Source organism: Carcharhinus amblyrhynchos, chromosome 23 (assembly GCF_965287045.1).
Source record: "Carcharhinus amblyrhynchos chromosome 23, sCarAmb.v2.hapA, whole genome shotgun sequence".
In the NCBI taxonomy this organism is placed as follows: Eukaryota; Metazoa; Chordata; class Chondrichthyes; order Carcharhiniformes; family Carcharhinidae; genus Carcharhinus; species Carcharhinus amblyrhynchos.
This window is the reverse complement of record NC_137346.1, coordinates 3445496-3465812: the sequence shown is the minus strand read 5'-3', so window position 1 is coordinate 3465812 and position 20317 is coordinate 3445496. Positions and strand designations below refer to the sequence as shown.

At 47.5% G+C, this 20317-nt stretch overlaps 1 protein-coding gene across 1 annotated transcript in view; it reads right to left on the bottom strand.

Annotated features, from left to right (window-relative positions):
• The window catches only part of LOC145357322 (Na(+)/citrate cotransporter-like), a 28777-nt gene extending 19986 nt beyond the window's left edge, over positions 1-8791 (bottom strand). Inside the window, exons 1-5 of the mRNA XM_080210562.1 lie at positions 8594-8791; positions 5375-5503; positions 4598-4734; positions 3700-3911; positions 861-1113 (exon numbers count right to left, since the gene is read on the bottom strand). Of these exons, the coding sequence (XP_080066688.1) occupies positions 861-1113; positions 3700-3911; positions 4598-4734; positions 5375-5503; positions 8594-8695 (833 nt within the window). The 5' untranslated portion in view covers positions 8696-8791. The remainder of the gene's footprint in view (positions 1-860; positions 1114-3699; positions 3912-4597; positions 4735-5374; positions 5504-8593) is intronic.
• Positions 8792-20317: the final 11526 nt, after the last annotated feature.

The following is a 20317-nucleotide window of genomic DNA, read 5'->3' as shown; positions in this document are numbered from 1 at the left end:
ACCCAGGCCCGATGCCAATAACCACACATATTTACCCTCTTAATCCCCCTGATGCTAAGGGTCAATTTAGCATGGCTAATCGACCTAACCCACACATCTTTGTACTACGGGAGGAACCGGAGCACCCGGAGGAAACCCACACAGACACGGGGAGAATGTGCAAACTCCACACAGACAGTGACCCAAGGCCGGAATTGAACCTGGATCCCTGGCGCTGTGAGGCAGCAGGGCTCACCACCGTGCCACCCTCTCTCTCTGCTCATTCACACTGTTCAGTTTCTCATCACTTTGACAATACTCTGCTCTATCTGGCCTTAGCACAAAGCCAATGAGAACACAGATTCCCCGCAGAACAATTTCTTCACACAAGGAGACTAGAGAGCTGCAATTCTCTCCAAAAAAGGACTGGATTTTCAAAACTGAGATGGGAAACTCCCTCAGCACCGACCCTCCGACAGGGCGGCACTCCCTCAGCACTGACCCTCCGACAGGGCGGCACTCCCTCAGCACTGACCCTCCGACAGGGCGGCACTCCCTCAGCACCGACCCTCCGACAGGGCGGCACTCCCTCAGCACCGACCCTCCGACAGGGCGGCACTCCCTCAGCACTCCATTGGCTCTGTCAGCTTGAATTCTATATTTAAGTCTCTGGAGTGAGATTTGAATCCATTTTAACTCCGAATTAAGAAAGTTCCTGAGTCAGGCTGATGCACAGTTTTGTGCAGGTCATTCAAGAACTTCATTTGCAGAAAAACAATGTGAAGATGGGCTGATACAATGGGGGGGGGGAACAGGTTAGTTATTACAGCACGCTCCATATGGGTATAACCTTTGAGTGAAATGTGAAAGGAAACACTCACTGGTTTATTTGCCCCTTCAGTATCAGGTTAGCTGGTGTACCAGTCAGAGTTGCAGTCCCACCAATACTGGCTGCGTAGCAGACACACAGAGTCAGACATTTATACATCTTCATCTTTCCTGGTTTGTCTTTGGGTTCTGTTGTAATTACAGAAAGGTTCATGTTCTCCTCTGGGGCTTTGCTGATTTCAGCCAGAGCCATATCATCGACAGAGCCATGATGTAGAGATGCTGGCGTTGGACTGGGATAAACATCTATTATAAAAGGACATAATAGCAGAGTCAGCGTGGCTTCATGAAAGGAAAATCATACCTGACAAATTTATTAGAATTCTTTCAGGTGGCAACAAGCAGGATAGATAAAGGGGAACCAGTAGATATAAAATACTTGGATTTCCAAAAAGTGTTCGATAAGCTACCACTCAAAAGGCTGCCTAATTGGATAAGAGTCCATGATGTTTGGAGTGTAGGGTGTCGAAATTTGCTGATGACACCAAGATTGGGGGAACGGCAAATTGTGCGGAGGGTGTGGAGAGTCTGCAGAAGGATCTAGATAGGCTGGGCGAATGGGCCAGGAAATGGCAAATGGAATTTAATGTTGGCAAGTGAGAGGTGGTCCACTTTGGTAGGAAGAATGGTAGGAAGGACTATTACTTACGGGGCGAAAAACTGCAGCATGCTATGGTGCAGAGGGACCTCGGGGTCCTTGTGCATGAGTCGCAAAAACCCAGCTTGCAGGTGCAGCAGGTGGTCAGGAAGGCGAATGGGATGCTGGCCTTCATAGCGAGGGGGATTGAATATAAAAGTAGGGAGGTCTTGCTGCAGCTGTATAGGGCATTGGTGAGGCCGCAGCTGGAGTACTGTGTGCAGTTTTGGGCGCCGCACCTGCGCAAAGATATTTTGGCCTTGGAGGGAGTGCAGAGGAGGTTTACTAGGCTGATACCGGAGTTGAGGGGGTTGAGCTATGAGGAGAGTCTGAATAAACTGGGCTTGTACTCGTTAGAGTTTAGAAGAATGAGGGGAGATCTCATTGAGACATTTAAGATGATGAATGGGATAGATAGGATAGAGGTGGAGAGACTCTTCCCGCTCAAAAAAGACAGTAGGACTAGGGGGCACAGCCTCAAGATAAAGGGGGGCGGTTTAGAACGGAGTTGAGGAGGAACTTCTTCACTCAAAGGGTGGTGAATCCCTGGAATTCTCTGCCCATTGAAGTGGTGGAGGCTGCCTCGCTAAATATTTTTAAGACGCGGGTTGATGGGTTTTTGATAAGAGAGGGGATTAAGGGTTATGGGGAGAAAGCGGAAAAGTGGAACTGATCCACTTCAGATCAGCCATGATCTTATTGAATGGCGGGGCAGGCTCGAAGGGCTAGATGGCCTACTCCTGCTCCTATTTCTTATGTTCTTATTAGAATGGATAGCGGATTGGCTAACTGATAGAAGACAGAGTTTGGATAATCTTCAGGGTGACAGTCTGTAACTAGTGGAGTACCACAGGGATCAGTGCTGGGGCCACAATTATTTACAGTATATATTAATAACTTGGATGAGGGAAGTGAATGTACTGTGGCCAAGTTTGCAGATGACGCAAAAATAGGTGGGAAGACAAGTGGTGAGACTGACACAAAGACACTACAGAGGGATATCAACAGGTTCAGCGAGCAGGCAAAAACTTGGCCGATGGAATATAATGCAGGAAAGTGTAAAGTCAGACACTATGGTAGGAAGGGTAAAGGAGCTGAATGTTATTTAAATGGAGAAAGACTGCAGAAAGCTGCAGCACTGGGAGATTACGGGATCCTCATGCATTAATCACATACAGCTAGCGCGCAAACACAGCAGGTAATAGAGAAGGCAAATGGAATGTTGGTCTTTATTTCAAAGAGAATGGAGCATAAAAATAGGGAAGTCTAACTAAAATTATACAAGGCACCAGTTAGACCCCATCTGAAATACTGTAAACAGTTTTAGTCCAATTATCTAAGGAAAGATAAACTGGTATTGGAGGCAGTCCTGAGAAGGTTCACTAGGTTAATCCCAGGGATGGAGGGGCTGGGTCGATACTCACTGAAATTTAGAAGAATGAGCGGTGACCTTATTGAGACATATCGGATTCTCAGAGGGGGGACAGAGTTGATGCTGAGAGGTTGTTTCCCATTGTGGGAGAGTCCAGGACCAGAGGGCACCATCTCAGAGTAAAGGGATCATCCATTTGAGACACAGATGAGGAGGATTTTCTTCTCTGAGGGTAGAGAATCAGATTTTTAATCAGGAAGGGAATCAGGGATTATGGGGATAAGGAGGGAAAGTGGAGTCGCGGATTATCACATCAGATCAGTCGTGACTTCAATGAATGGTGGAGTAAGTTTAATGGGCTGAATGGCCTACTTCTGCTCCTACATCTTCTGGCTCCATGTACAGAACACTTGGGCTAGATGGTGAAATAATGGATGTTTAGTTGGACAAGTGGCAAAGAGGGGCAACTGTCACCCCCTCACAATCAGCAACATCCCTCTGGGCAGTAACCAATTGTCCAGTTCCTCTGCCTGCCTGCACCAACCCTCTCACCACCCCCCTCCCCCTCACAGGGGTTCGAACCCCCAGGACTGTTTAAACACTGACTTCAAATGTTCTCAAACTGACTGAGGCTGGCATGGCCAGAGCAAACAAAGAGAAAGTGCTGGAAAATCTCAGCAGGTCTGACAGCATCTGCAGAGAGAGGATAGAGCCAATGTTTCAAATCTTAGATGATCCTTTCTCAGAGCTGGCCAGGGGACTGGGAGCAAAGTGAGAAACCTTTTTAAAGACACCTTACTGACAGAGTGAATGTGTTAGAAACCTGTCACTCCCACATCGACACTGGAACACTTTGTCTCCAAATCTATGTCATTAGCAGAAGAATGGGATTTTTCCGTATTTTCTGCCTCCTCTTTGGAATTGCTGAGCTGGTGGAGCACGGCCTGTGCGATGGGGACCATCATGGTGGTACTGGCAGTGTTACTGATCCACATGGAGAGGAAGGCTGTCACCCCCATGAACCCCAACATTAAACTGCAAGGACAGAAAACAAGACAGTTAACAACAAAAAAACTTGCAAACTCTCAAAGCCTTTTCCCACTGAGTCCTTTTATCTGGACATGAATCCTCTGAAGATCCTCCTCTTGAACTAACCCATCAAAAGGCCAGCATGGTGGCACAGTGGTTAGCACTGCTGCCTCTCAGTGCCAGGGACCCAGGTTCGATTCCTGGTTTGGGTCACTGTCTGTGTGGAGTCTGCACGTTCTCCCTGTGTCTGTGTGGGTTTCCTCCCACACTCCAAAGATGTGCGAGTTAGGTTGATTGGACAGGCTAGTGTCAGGGGGATTAGCAGGGATTGGGGTCAATACAGACTCGATGGGTTGAATGGCCTCCTTTTGCACTGTAGGGATTCAATGATTCATAGAATGACATGAATCCACAGAAACTCCTCCTCTTGAACTAACCCCTCAAAGATCCTCCCTCTGGGCATTAACTCTCTGCTGAGGTTCAGCTCTGAGGCAGACGTAGAGAACAGCCCTGACTATATGGTGGCTGATTATTATCCCATATCTTGGGCTATAAGCCATAACCTCCCCCAGATTGGAGGGAGCATTGCTTCAATTCTCCTTCTCACTGACCCAGTCACTGCTCTGCCACTCTCTCCCACCCTCCACCAAACCGTCATACAGACTGAATCATCTACATTTGGTAAATCTTACAAAGCTGGCTTGACACCCACAAGGAGGAGTGCTCTCAGTGCGATGCGTTTGTGGAGATTCCAATGCTCAATAGCTGTGGCTACCATCAACCCTCCAAGGAAGAAGACACTGGTGTCCTGGAGATATTCCTTACAGACCTGAAACAGAAATCACAAATAGGTACAAAATCACAGTGAGGCCATGAGGTTGTGCATTACCCATCCTGAGGCATGAACCACCCGAGATTACAAAAAAACTAGACTGCGACAGCTTACGGCCAGAGATCACCATGGCCATTCACACTGGGGTCAGTGGGTTACGGTCAGTAATCTCCATTCACACTGGGGTCAGTGGGTTACGGTCAGTAATCTCCATTCACATTTGGAACAGTGGTTACTAAGTTAACACTGAGCTAACCTGGTCAATCACATGTTGTGTTAGGGGTTAGCGGATTAACACTGAACTAACCTGGTTAATCTCATTGTGTGGATTAACACTGAGCTAACTTGGTCAATCTCATGTTGTGTTAGTGGTTAGTGGATTAATACTGAGCTAACCTGGTCAATCTCATGTTGTGTTACGGGTTAGTGGATTAACTCTGAGCTAACCTGTCTGTCTGTCTCTGGGAACTAAACTAACCAAATACCAGCCAGAAGAATCGTTTTATTCTCGATGTTCAAGGGAAGGATGAAGATTAGAGAGATGACTCTTTGTTACAATCTTATTTCTCTTTAAAGTTTTCTGCTCAGTTTGAGGGAGATGGATTTCAAGGGGAACAGTCTGAACACTGAAACTTACGTCTTGCGATGACATGATTCCAAACATTGGGAAGAGTAAAATGGGAAGAAGGGAAGTGACAGCGAGGGGGATGACTTCAGTGCACCAATAAACAGCCATGAGCAGGACAATAAATCCACAATAAGATGCCTGTTGGAGAGGGAGAGACAAATCAGATCAATAGCAATCTCCTGGCAGTGACAACAACAACTGACACTCAACTAGCACCTTCCCTGTTCAAAGTGCGGCACAGGAGAGATACCAAACCAAATCCGACATCAGGTCACATGGGGACATATTCACAGCAGCGACCAAAAGCTCAGTTAAAGAGGTAAGTTTTAAGGAGTTCCTTAAAATAGGAGCGAGAGGGGCAGAGAGGTTCAGGGAGGGACTCCAGAGCTTAGGGAACTGAAGGTAGAGCCTCCAATGGGGCAGCGATGAAAACTGGAGATGTTTAAGGTATACTGATGAAGTGCAGGAATCCCACAGGGTTGGAGAGATCAGGAAGGATTGCAAAACAAGGATGAGAATTTTAATATTCAGCCATTGGCAAACGGGGAGTGTGGGTCAGCGAGCACACGGGTGAGGGGGGAATGGGACTGGAGAGAGTCAAGGTAGGGACTGACAGGTTTATAGAGGGTGGAATGTAGGGTCCGGCCAGGAGACTAGACCATAAGACATAGGAAAAGAATTAGGCCACTCGGCCCATCGAGTCTGCTCCTGCATTCAATCATGGCTGATATTTTTCTCATCCCCATTCTCCCAGCTTTTCCCCTGATCCCCTTATCAAGGACCTAAGACACTCAATGACCCGGCCTCCACAGCCTTCTGTGGCAAAGAGTTCCACAGATTCCCCAATCTCTGGCTGAAGAAATTCCTCCTCATCTCTGTTTTAAAGGATCATCCCTTTAGTCTGAGGTTGTGCCCTCTGGTTCTACTAGTTCCCTACTAGTGGAAACATCCTCTCTATGTCCATTCTATCCTGACCTCACAGTATCCTGTAAGTTTCAATAAGATCCCCCTCATCCTTCTAAACTCCAACAGGGACAGACGCAGAGTCCTCAACCATTCCTCATACAACAAGCTCTTCACTCCAGGGGTCATTCCTGTGAACCTCCTCTGGACCCTTTCCTAGGCCAGCACATCCTTCCTTCGATACAGGGCCCAAAACTGCTCACAAAGACTGATGGGATTGGTGATGAAACAGGAGTTCAGCTGGAATCAGTGCGCTCACTCAAGGTTCAACCTTTGCTTGGACACAAGTCCCTCCCCTCCCACCCCGAGATACATCATCTACCCCACCTTTCCGACAGGTGCAATGAGCCAATCAGTGCCAGACACTCAGTTGGCTCACTGGGGGTGTCCAGTGATAGGTTCTACGATCCAGCCTGTCACCTGTTCGTCCAATGTAACTTTACTCCCATTGGCTAAGTGCTGAATTCAATGGGGAAGAACTTTAAATCCAAAACTGGAAACCTGAGCCCAGGGACTGATCGGAGTGTGTTAGTTAGCTGGATTGGCCATGGTAAGTACACAGGGTTACAGGGATACAGGACCCGGGCAAGGAGCTCTATCAGAGAGTCAGTGCAGACTCGATGGGCCAAATGGCCTCCATCTGCACTGCAGGGATTCTATGGACAGATGGTTGGGAAAAGCCAAAGGAATCACTAAATCAGGAAGGAGAGCAGCCAGCCCTTGGTCTAGCCCATGGGTAACCCCAATTGCCACTCTGCCTTGACTCTCGCTGCCCTCAGGGGTAATGAACGATGCTGCCAGATCCTAGAAAGCAGAAGGGAATGAACACTCTGTCTGTATCCAGACAGCAGAGACAGGTCATTGAGGAGAATCTGTCCACATCAGTGAGATCGCACAGAGAACACAATCCATCCAACCCAGTCCCAGCCTGCTCAATGGCAGTGATTGGACAGAGTGAGACACCTCTCCCAATGAGTGGAGAAGAGAGTTGGACATGAGGTGAGCAAATCCCCAGAGGGGGAGAGATCGGCCAAATCCAGATCCAAACTCTCCTGTCCCCCCTCCCAGCTTCACTCAGCACCTGCCAGCTCTCCAATAACTCCAAACTGCAGCACCCAATCCCCTTCTCTGAGGCACATCTCCATAACTCACAGCTCAGATAATTCCCCCATTTCCAGGCAGTGGAACCTGTTCCTCAGACCGAGCCCTCTCTCTCTCTGAGACACTGACTCCAATCTTTACTGGAGCGGGAATTCCCAGTGGGAGCTGGGGAAAGGGGGAATGGGAGATGGGGGCAAAGGTGAGAGAAAGTCGCTTCTTCCAGGGGGAGTTTGGGCTTAGAGAGAAAGGGCAGCAGGGGGAGAGGGGAATCAGAGAGAGAGAGAGAGAGCAGCAGGGGGAGAGGGGAATCAGAGAGAGAGAGAGAGAGCAGCAGGGGGAGAGAGGAATCAGAGAGAGAGAGAGAGCAGCAGAGGGAGAGAGGAATCAGAGAGAGAGAGAGCAGCAGGGGGAGAGAGGAATCAGAGAGAGAGAGAGAGAGAGAGCAGCAGGGGGAGAGAGGAATCAGAGAGAGAGAGAGAGAGAGCAGCAGGGGGAGAGGGGAATCAGAGAGAGAGAGAGGGCAGCAGGGGGAGAGGGGATAAAAAGTCTACTGTGTGGCTGGGGGTAGATCATGGGGCAAAGAGAGATCGCGTGGGGAGAGATCCGGTGATCTACCAGCTGGAAGTGCGGTGAGTGTTTGACAGCTGGAGTGGGATCAGACAGAGACCCTGCTGGGAGTGAGGCAGTACCTTCCCAGCCCCTCCTGCACTCTGCAATTCACTCAAATATTCGCAGATAAACCCCCACTTTCTCCAAACTGCTCCCAAAAGCTGCGATTTCACCCCCTCCCCACACACACACCCAGACAGACACCCACACAGACACCCCCCCCACACACACAGAGACACACACACACACACACCCAGACAGACACCCACACAGACACCCCCCCCCCCAAACACACACAGACACACCCAGACAGACACCCACACAGACACCCCCCCCCAAACACACACAGACACACACATAGACCCCCCACACTCAGACCCAAACACACACACATACCTCCACCCCCACACACACCCAGGGACATAGACCCAGACAGACACCCACACACAGACACACTGTCAGTGCAGTTTCCAGTCTCCTCTATATAACACAGTGTCTGTCTGTATCTATTGTTGGATATTCTGGGCTGGATTTCACGGTGAAAATGGAACTTACTTTGGTCTGAACAGCAACGGGTAGAGGCAGGAAGAGCAGCAGCGGGACAGTGAGCTGCAGAAGGGTCCTGAAGTTGCGGAGTGTTGTGAGGCAGCTCAGCATTGTAGATGGTTAGGGTGGCCGGAGCCTCTCCACTTACTGACTGTCCACTCCACTGAGCATCACCCGCTCCAAGATCCCAGCACAACAACTGCCCTAAAAGCTCATCCCCCTGAGCTCTCAGTCAGCGCCTGCTTTTTATTAACCTGCAACCTCCTCGGAGAATGAATTACCCGCCCCGGGAGGGTGGCCTGTCCCTTTAAGGGTGATGCCCCGCCCCCAGAGACTCTGAGCCAATCAGCAGCCAGCCTCAGCAGCGTCCCCGGTGGTCACTGCCGGAACTGCAACTGGAACTGTTGGGGGGGAGGAGCCTGGGGCGGTGGGGAGGGGCCTGAGTGGGGAGGAGGCGGGGCCTGGGGTGGGGGATGGAAATTGTGCGAGGAGGAGGGGCCTGGGGCGGGGGGAGGGGCCTGGGTGGGGAGGAGGAGGGGCCTGGGTGGGGGGAGGGACTTGGGCGAGGAGGAGGGGCCTGGGAAGGGGGGGCTGCAGAGGGGAGTGGAGGAAGGTGGCTGTTTGCTGATGGCTGGAGCGGGAGGGGGAGTTGTTGCCGTCTGAGGTGAGGGGTGGGTGCGCCTTGGGTAAAAGAGCATCCAGTTCTGGAGTGGCCCCCACTCCCTCATGACTCCCCAGTGAGGCCACTGTCAGGGGTTTCCAAGATGGGGGGGGGGAGCTCTTCCCACGTGTTACAGGACGCACCCCCACCTCTAATCAAACACCAACCGTGCCAGAAGGAGACTCTCCTTTGACTCCAACTGGTGTCTGGGTAGGAAGGCCACCCATCACTAGAAAACTGCCAATGGCACCTGCCCACCCCCCACTCCCCTCGCACCCTGCCCCCCTCAACCCCCTGCCCAACTCCATGCATCCCTCCCCCCACCCCCCCAAACTTTTCAGCCTCGCTGTGTCCCGGTGCTTCTCAGCCGCTCCCTGAAGGCTGAAAAAATCTCAGCCACCAGGTGACACTGGGAAGCTTTATGTTGTCTCCACAGTTCACACCAGTGAGATGGGGTCTGGGCCACAATATAATGACTCTGTCTCTACCACCCACACACAGGCAGCAACCCTCCATTGACAGCAACTTCCAAACCCAGGACCTCTGCCACCTAGATTGTCTCCGCTGCTACCATCCTTGTAACCAGGCTATTACCACTCTCCCTGTATAAAGCTCTTCAAATTCCCCCCACAACATCTGCCCAGAACCTTAAATCTGAAGGCCTTGTCCCTGTATGAACATCTCTCTGTCTCTATTTATAAACCTCCGGGTCCAGAAAAGCTTCATTAACTCCCTTTCCAACCTGATCAGCTATCTTGAATGATTTGTGCGCATATCAAAGTTTGAAGTTTATTTATTAGTGTAACAAGTGAAGCTTGCATTAACGCTGCAATGAAGTTACTGTGAAAATCCCCTAGTCACCACACTCCAGCACTTGTTTGGGTACACCGAGGGAGAATTTAGCATGGCCAATGCACCCTAACCAGCACATCTTTCAGACTGTGGGAGGAAACTGGAGCACCCAGAGGAAACCCATGCAGACACGGGGAGAACGTGCAAATTCCACACAGACAGTGACCCAAGCTGGGAATCGAACCTGGGCCTCTGGCGTTGTGAGGCAGCAGTGCTAACCACTGTGCCACCATCCTGCCCCAGATGACATCTATTATACCCCCAGGTTCCTCTGTCCCAGCATCCCTTTAGAATGGGACCCTTTAGTTTGCATTGCCGCTTCTCATTCTGCCTTTGAGAATGTATGACTGCTCTTTCAGCTGCTGCTTACCCACACAATCTGTCTCCATCCTCTTGACATTTATCACTATCCTCTCAAATTTCACAACACTTTCATATTTTGTGATATCGGACATGAGAACTTCAGGTCCAGGGGCCTCTCTCATACTTCTACTTGGCCAGGTTTTAGCCAATCAGTGTCTTGACTACTTCCTGTTTCATGATGACTCGGATTATTGGGCTGCTGCCTTGCTTTGCAATGCTACCAGTTGGGTTCATGTCTATTGGTCTTCTGACTCAGTGAAGTTTGTGTTACTCAGTGAGTGACTGGGGGATGGGATTCAGGTTTTCTTAAAACAGTTTATTTTTGCAAGACCTCAGTACAGACTGACCTTGGTCCCTCAGAGTCTCTTGGTCACCAGATCCTACATGGGATGGCGAGGTGGCATCGTGGTTAGCACTCACAGCACCAGGGACCCAGGTTCAATTCTTGGGTCACTGTCTATATGGAAATACATATATTATGTGGAAATATACATTTGTTAACCTCATATCCGGTTTGCAGATTCCATCCAAATTCTAGCTCTATCCAAGTCACCGTCACCCCAGTCTCCCGCAGTGTTTTCAGCTCTCTTGGAGAGTGTTTGTATTCCTTTATCTTCACCATGATGGCACACACGTAGTTGGGGTGAGATAGCAGGCTCGTCACATTAGCTGCCCCTGAATGTAAAGGCCATAAAAACCAATCAGGAAGAAGGTTATTTAAGAGAAAACGCTCCAGGGCTCAAATGATCACAACCCCATGGAAAGGAAAACAGCAAACTGAGATTCTCCTCTTCTGCTGGTGAAGGGCAAAAGGATCAGCTTGAGAAAATGAAACAGTTTCAACTCTGAGAAAGAAGGTTGCAGCTGTGACCAGGGAGATTTTCCACACTTGAATCTGGGAGATGAGAAGAATAGACACCTTGCAGGATACAAAGTAAAGGCAACTTCCCCCTGTGCTTAACCAGGATGTGGAGATGCCGGTGTTGGACTGGGGTGGGCACAGTAAGAAATCTCACAGCACCAGGTTAAAGTCCAAAAGCTTGTGATTCCAAATAAATCTGTTGGACTTTAACCTGCTGTTGTGTGACTTACTGTGCCTACACTTAAGGTTAGGACTTTCACTTTGTGTCAGCAACTATCATTTCCATCAGCAAAACATTGCAATGGCTGGGATCTGAAACAGGGAATCCGAGGACACTGTAAAAACACAGCAGGTCTGGCAGCATCGATCAGGACAATATCATAAGAACATAAGAACATAAGAAATAGGAGCAGGAGTAGGCCATCTGGCCCTTCGAGCCTGCCCCGCCATTCAATAAGATCATGGCTGATCTGTCACTGCTCAGTTCCACTTTCCCGCCCTCTCCCCATAACCCTTAATCCCCTCTCCTATCAAAAACCCATCAACCCGCTTCTTAAAAATATTTAGCGAGGCAGCCTCCACCACTTCAACGGGCAGAGAATTCCAGAGATTCACCACCCTTTGAGTGAAGAAGTTCCTCCTCAACTCCGTTCTGAACTGCCCCCCCTTTATCTTGAGGCTGTGCCCCCTAGTCCTACATCTTCATGTTAGTTTCAGTGTGAGATGCCTTTGCAAGAGAAAGTAGGATTGCACCATCATCAACAGTGGAATGAACCTCCAGCCAAAGCCGTGAGGGAGTTCCGGCATAATAGTCCTCAGCTATATAGTTTGGATCTATGCTCCTTTACTGAAGGAAAGTTTGAGTGGACCTACTGATCAGGTGGCATGGTGGCACAATGGTTGGCACGGCTGCCTCACAGCGCCAGGTTCAATTTCCGACTTGGGTCACTATCTGTGTGGAGTTTGCATGTTCTCCCCATGTCTGTATGGGTTTCCTCCGGGTGCTCCAGTTTCCTCCCACATTCTGAAAGACGTGCTGGTTAGCATGGATTGACCTGAACAAGTGCCAGAGTGTGGCAACTAGGGGAATTTCACAGTAAGTTCATTGCAGTGTTAATGTAAGCCTCACTGGTGACTAATAAATAAAGCTTTTTTTCATGAGATGTGAGATTTGTACAAATGAATCACTGAGCTTTCACTATTGATTTGATCCAGCTGGAGAAAAGCATCTCATTCATCCTGAGTAACTTTGCAGTCGTCGTCAGTGGGCTCAGTGAGAGAAACAGACAAACTCACCACTTCACTCTTCAACAGAAAGGATTATTTTCCTCAAAAGAGACGATAAAGATTTCATTAGTATTGGCTGGGGAGTTGAAGAGTGGCGTACGTTCCAGGACCTCCTTTAAACAGACCATCTGCTTCTGCACTGCCTTCATTCTCGTGAGCTCTGTCAGAGCCACCAAAGACCAGAAGCTTCTCGAGATGATGGTCACCACTTTTATTGGTGAATCCAGAGAGCTGAAGTATCAGTAATCTCCTCCTGTGGTCTATTGGCTGCTTCAATAAAGACCAACTCACTGCAAAATGAGGCAACTTCCATTTCTGCTGCAGTTTTGAGTTTTCCAAGACCTCGGAACAACTTTATAAACCCATCCCAGAATGCTATCATCTCTTGTTACCTCATCCACCTTTTGTAGAAAGTTGCACACTGCTCGACTGAACATTTGTTCTGTAAGAGTTTTGTTAATTCTTTATCGTCATACCTGGAGTCTGGGCTACACGTGACTCTTATGGTAAGAGGCATGAATTGGCCATGATGGACTGGGAAACATTACTGAGAGGAAAGACAGCGGACAGGCAATGGCAGGTATTTAAAGAACAAATAGGTGAACTCCAGAAGTTGTTTATTCCTGTTTGGCACAAGAGTGGTAAGGGAATTGTGACCAAACCATGGCTTACAGGGAAATTAGAGATAGTATCAGATTCAAGGAAGAAGCATACAAATTAGCAAGAAAAAGAAATAGGCCTGAGGATTGGGAGCAGTTTAAAATTCAGCAAAGGTGACCAATGGATTGATTAAGAAGGGAAAATAGAGTATGAAAGTAAGCTAGCAGTAACACAGAAACTGACTGTAAAAGTTTCTATAGGTATGTAAAGAGGAAAAGATTGACAAAAACAAAGTCAGAAATGGGAGAATTCATAACGGGGAATAAAGAAATGGCCGAGGAATTAAGTTTGTACTTTGCTTCAATCTTCACAAAGGAAGACATGAATAATATAGTGGAAGTGCTGAGAGAAACATGTTTGGAGGAATCAGCATTGATAGAGAAATGGTTTTGGGGAAATTGATGTGATTGAAGGTGGATAAATCTCCAGGTTCTGATAATCTTCATCCCAGAGTGCTTAAGGAAGTGGCCCTGGAAATAGTAGATCCACTGGTGGCTATTTTCCAAAATTCTTTGGACTCTGGACTGGTTCCTGCAGATTGGAGGGGAGCTAATGTAAGCCCACTATTCAAAAAAGGGGGTAGGTAGAAAACAGGGAACTATAGAGCAGTGAACCTAACGTCAGTACTGGGGAAGTTGCTGGAGTCCATTATCAAGGATTTCATAACTCAGCATTTGGAACGCAGTGAGATAATCGGACACAATCAGCATGGATTTACAAAAGGGAAATCATGGTTGATGAATCTATTGGAATTCTTTGATGATATAACTAGTAGAGTTGACCGAGGAGAACCAGTGGATGTGGTTTATTTAGACTTTCAGAAGACTTTCGATAAGGCTTTACATAACAGACTACTAGAACATAGAACATTACAGTGCAGTACAAACCCTTCAGCCCTCAATGTTGCACCGACCTGTGAAACCAATCTAAAGCCCATCTAACCAACACTATTCCAATATCCATATGTTTATCCAATGACCAGTTAAATGCCCTTAATGTTGGCGAGTCCACTACTGTTGCAGGCAGGGCATTCCACGCCCTTACTACCCCCTGAGTAAAGATCCTATCTCTGATATCTGTCCTATATCTTTCACTCCTCAATTTAAAGCTTTGCCGCCTCGTGCTAGCCATCTCCATCTGAGGAAAAAGGCTCTCACTGTCTACCCTATCCAATCCTCTGATCATCTTATATGCCTCTGTTAAGTCACTTTTTAACCTTCTTCCCTCTAACAAAGACAGCCTCAAGTCCCTCAGCCTTTCCTCATTAGACCTTCCCACCATACCAGGCAACACCCTGGTAAATCTCCCCCACACCCTTTCCAATGCCTCCATATCCTTCCTATAATGCGGTGACCAGAACTGTACGCAATACTCCTAGTGCGGCCGCACCAGAGTTTTGTACAGCTGCAACATGACCTCATGGCTCTGAAACTCAGTCCCTCTACCAATAAAAGCTAACACACTGTACGCCTTCTTAACAACCCTATCAACCTGGGTGCCAACTTACAGGGATCTATGCACATGGACACCGAGATCTCTCTGCTCATCCACACTACCAAGTATCTTACCATTAGCCCAGTACTCTGTATTCCTGTTACTCCTTCCAAAGTGAATCACCTCGCACTGTGTAAAGTTAAAGCACATGGGATTGCAGTAATGTCTTGAGATGGATAGAAAGCTGGTTAGCAGATAGGAAGCTAAGAGTTGGCATAAATGGGTCTTTTTCTGATTGGCAGTCAGTGACTAGTGGGGCTCCACAGGGATCTGTGATAGGACCCCAACTGTTCACATTATATATTATTCTTTATTCAGAGAGTGGTTGGGGTGTAGAATGCACTGCCTGCTGTGATAGTGGAGTCAGACACTTTAGGAACTTTCAAGCAGTTATTGGATAGGCACATGGAGCGCACCAGAATGATAGGGAGTGGGATAGCTTGATCTTGAGTTTGGACATAGCTCGGCACAACATTGAGGGCTGAAGGGTCTGTAGTGTGCTGTACTGTTCTGTGTTCAATGATTTGGAAGAAGGAACTGAATATATTACCTTCAAATTTGCAGATGATATAAAGTTGGGCGGGAGGGTGAGCTGTGAGGAGGATGCAGAGATACTTCAGTGTGATTTGGACAGTCTGAGTGTGTGGGTAAATGCAGGGCAGATTCAGTACAATGTGGATAAATATGAGCTTATCCATTCTGGTAGCAATAATAGGAAGATGGATTATTACTTGAATGGGTGTAGGTTCAAGGTGAGGGGCAGTTGGCTTGTGAGGTGGCAGTTCTTCTGCTGCTCTCTCCCTGCACTCTCTTTTATACCTGTGATGAATCAATTTTCCTATTTTTATTCTGATGTTGTCAACATCATCAAATTCAAAGCTGAGTGACTGCTTTAAATTGATTGGCTAAAAAAAAGGTTGCCTTTTCAAGACCACTGCTTGACTTTTTAACATGAATGTTTCAGTCTGGGACTGTGTACTTTGCTTTTCAAACCTCCAAGTTCTGAAACATCAGCTCTATCCCATGGTCTCAGTTCCTTCGCCTTGGCCACTTCTGTTCTAAAGACACCGTTTTCCAAAATAGCACTGCCAAAATGTCTTTCTGCCTCCCCAATCGTGGGGATACCACAATGTTTTGTTTTCCTGAGCATTTAAATTTTTTTTTTTACATTTTTCCCAATATCAAATCCCAACCTCACAAACTCAACTTCACAGCAATGGTGAGTGACTCGGAGGGGAACCTGCAGCTAGTGGTGTAGCCACAGTACTTATATGGCTGGTGGTGTAGCCACAGTATTTATATGGCTTGTCCAGTTCAATGATAATCCCCAAGGTATTGATAGTGGGAGATTCAGTAATGCTAATGTCATGGAATATCAAGGGATGAAGGTTAGATCCTCTCTTGTTAGAGATGGTCATTGCCTGGTATTTGTGTGGTGTGAATTTTACTTGCCACTTGTCAGACCAACCTGGATATTGTCCAGGTCTTGCTGCATTTGGTCATCGACTGTTTCAGTATCTGAGGAGTCGTGAATGGTGCTGACCATTGAATCCACTGCTGACGTTACAATGGAGGGAAGGTCATTAGTGAAGCAGCTGAAGATGGTTGGGTCTAGGACACCAACCCTGAGGAGCTCCTGCTGTGATGTCCTGGGACTGAGATAATTGACCTCCGATCACCACAACCATCTTCCTTAGTGACAGGTACGACTCCAACCAGCAGAGAATTTCCTCTCAAAACTCTTTTGTTCAGGCTCCTTGATGCCACAGTCAAATGCTGCCTTGGTGACAAGGGCTGTCACTCTCATTTCCCCTCAAGCCCCGATGTCTCCCTGAAGGACACCCCAGTTGTGCTATCACAGCTCCGCCTGTCTCACAAACTCTAAAATTAAATCCTCCGTGGTTTGCAGAACAGGCCACAATATCGGAGCGACTGTGAGTGGGTGGCAGTGATCTGGGATACTAGGCCAGCAGATATATCAATAGGGAATCCGGGACAGACAGTTAAAAGGATATTTCGGAATACTCAGAAAGACTATATTCCGAATATAAAGAAAAATTCTCGAAGGGAGGAGCTGCCATCCCTGGTTCAGCGAAGAAGTGAAGGAAACCTTTAAACTTAAGAGAAAAAAACATGTAACTTTGGAAAGGTGAGTAGCAGCTCAGAGGATTGGTCAGAATTAAAAGAACAGCAGAGGATAACTAAAAGGTATATCAGAGATTAGAGTCTAGGAGGATGACTGGAACTTAAAAACAGATGGCAGGAGTTTCTACAGGTTCACAAACATGTAAAAAACAAGTAGAGTGAGTGTCAGTCTCCGAGAGAGTGAGAAAGAGAGTTAATCAATAATAAAAATTGGCAATTGAGATGTACAAATATTTTTGCTTCTGTCTTCACCGTAGAGGATAGAAAAACTATTCCAGTTAGAGCTGGAGATGGAAGGAGAGAGGGACTTGGTGAAATTACAGTCACTGGCATCCTGAGCAAACTGATGGAGCTGCAGCTGACAAGTCTCCAGGTCCTGATGGACTTCATTCTCAGACAGCAATGAGTAACCTGGGTTAGTGAGTGGGCAGCGTGTGTGACCGCTCCTCCACCTGAGTGGGACACAGGATTGAAATCATTCACCACCCGTGACCCCATGGATACGATTAAATACATTCAATACACACCAAATATTTCATAGCGAGTTAGAGAAAATGCTTCATCGCTTCTCTATTAATAGAACTGTCATCGACTTCAAATGGTAAAAACAAAAGGAATATTGACACTCTGGACACAGAGGGAGCGCACGGCTCTCACAGTCAGTGTGAACAATCCGCACACACCTCACTTCACTCACCCTTACCTTTACGTGTGAATCACTTCAGTCACAACGATTGGGAAAAAACTACGTGGACGGGAATCAGCGGAATCTGGAAACCCTGTCTCTGGATAATGGTCAACAAAATGTCTTGTGGAGACGCACTCAGAACCCGGATGGGCCGCATGTGACCCCTGGCTGCAGCTTATCCGTCACTGTCCTAGGATCTTAAAAGAGGTAGCTAATTGCTAGTAACTGCATTGGTGTCAATTTTCCAAAATTCCCTTGATTCTGGAAAGGTTCCATCAGACTGGAAAGTAACAAATATAACCCCTTAATTCAAGGAGAGGGGCTGGCAGAAAGCAGGAATCGATCGGGTCAGTTAACCTGGCATCTGCCATGGGGAAAGTGTTAGAATTGATCTCTAGTTAGGTTATAGCTGGGCACTTAGAACATTCTCAAGGCAATTGGGAAGAGTCAGCATGTTTTTATGAAACAGAAATCACACTTAACCGTGTGGTGTGGATAAAGGGGAACCAGTGGATGTACTGTAGTTAGATTTCCAGAAGGATAAGGTGCCACATCAAAAGTTATTAAGAAAAATGAAAGTCTGTGGTGTAGGTGTTAGCATATTAGCATATTTGATAGGAGATTGGGGGGTTGGCAGAAAACAGAGAGTATGCATAAATGTTTTTTTTCTGATTGGCAGCATGTGATGAGTGGAGTCCCACTGAGGCTGTGCTGGAACCTCAACTTTTTACAGTTTCTATCAATAACTGGGATGAGAGAGTGAAGGCACAGTTGTTAAATTTGAAAATGACACCAAGATAGGTAGGAAAGTATGTTGTGAAGTAGACGTGAGGAGGTTGCAGGTGGATATAGATCTGAGCGAGTGGGCAAACATCCAGCAGATGGAGTTTAATGTGAGAAATGTGGAGCTGTTCACATTGGCAGGAAGAATAAAAAAGCAGAATATTACATAACCAGAGAACCAGTGCAGAGTTCCAAAGTGCAGAGGGATCTGGGTGTCCTAGTGCATGAATCACAATCAATTAATATGCAGATACAGCGTGTAACCGAGAAGGCTAATGGAATGTTATCCTTTATTATGAGAGGAATTGAATATAAAAGTAAGGATGTTATGTTTCAGTTACTCAGGGTATCAGTGAGACCACATCTTGAATTCTGTGTGCCATTTTGGTCTATATTTAAGGAGGGGTGTAAATGTGTTGGAGGTGGTTAGGAGGAGATTTATTAGATTGATACCTGGAATGGGCAGGCTGTCTGAGAGGAAAGGTCGGACAGGCTGGCCTTGTTTCCACTGGAGTTTAGAGGAGTGAGTGGGGGGCACTTGATTGAAGTTTATAAGATGCTGAACGGTCCTGACAGGGTGGATGTGGAGAGGATGTTTCCTTCTGTGGGTGCACCCTGAACCAGGGGGCACTGTTTAAAATTAGGGAGCATCCTTTTAGAACAGAGATGAGGGTTGTCAGAGGGTTGTGTGACTTTGGAACTCTCTGCCTCAGAGGGCAGTAGATAGATTCTTGTTAGATTCAGATGTTATCGAGGGCGTACGTGACTGTAAAACACAAACAGATCAGGGTAATCGGAAGGTGAAGTGCTGTTCCTCCAGTTTGCATTGGGCCAAGGGTGGGCATGAGAGCAAGTGCCAGAATTCCAGCTGGGGTAGGGGTTGGTGAAGAGGAAGCATTTGGGCTGGGAGCTGAAAATCGTTGCTATGGTGTAGGGCATCAGGGGAATGGTGGAAGTAGGTGGGAAGGGACTGGGCAAGAGTGAAGAGAATGGAATCAAGGTGGGAGGAAATGAGTTCAGTGGGTGGGAACACGCTGACATGATGGGCCTACTGGGGCAGTCCTGTTTGTGGATTTTGGGAAGGAGTTAGAAGCAGGTTGTGTGGGGTTGGGAAACTATGAGGTTGGAGGTTGTGGAGGGAAGGTCTCCAGAGGAAATGAGGTTATTGACAGTCCCGGAAACAGTGGTTTGATGTTCGATGGTCCTGTTGCTGACAACTGCTCCGTCATTGAATGAAAAATCGCTGAAACTCCAGCTTGGATATATTCAGTAACACAGTCCTCCTGCTCTCTGTGGACACAGTTCCAAAGACTAATGACACTCTGAATGAGGAAATTCCTCCTCACCTCCAGCTCCAATGGGAGATTCTGCATTTTGTTTTTAGGGTCATCTCTGATTGTTAACCTAGACTCCAATGGGAATGGGTCCAGCCTGCTAGATCTGGCACAGTGGCACAGTGGTTAGCACTGCTACCTCACAGCGCCAGGGACCCAGGTTCGATTCCTGGTCTTGGGTGACTGTCTGTGTGGAGTTTGTACATTCTCCCCGTGTCTGCATGGGTTTCCTCCAGCTGCTCCAGTTTCCTCCCACAGTCTGAAAGACGTGCTGGTTAGGGCACACTGGCCGTGCTAAATTCTCCCTCAGTGTAACCCGAACAGGCGCCGAAGTGTAGCAACTAGAGGGATTTTCACATTAACTTCATTGCAGTGTTAATATAAGCTTACATGTGACACTAACAAATAAATTTTAAGACTTTATTCCAGGAATGAGTGAACCTTCCCCAAGCTGATCCCAGTGGGAATATATCCTCCTCCAATGAAACTGTGCTGAGTATTCCAGATCCCGGTTCCAGGTCGGAGTGAGTGTGAGATGAAGCAGCCTCTTACTGTGAAATGTTGCTGGTGGTTCCCGGTTAGTGATTAACCAGGAAACGAGCGA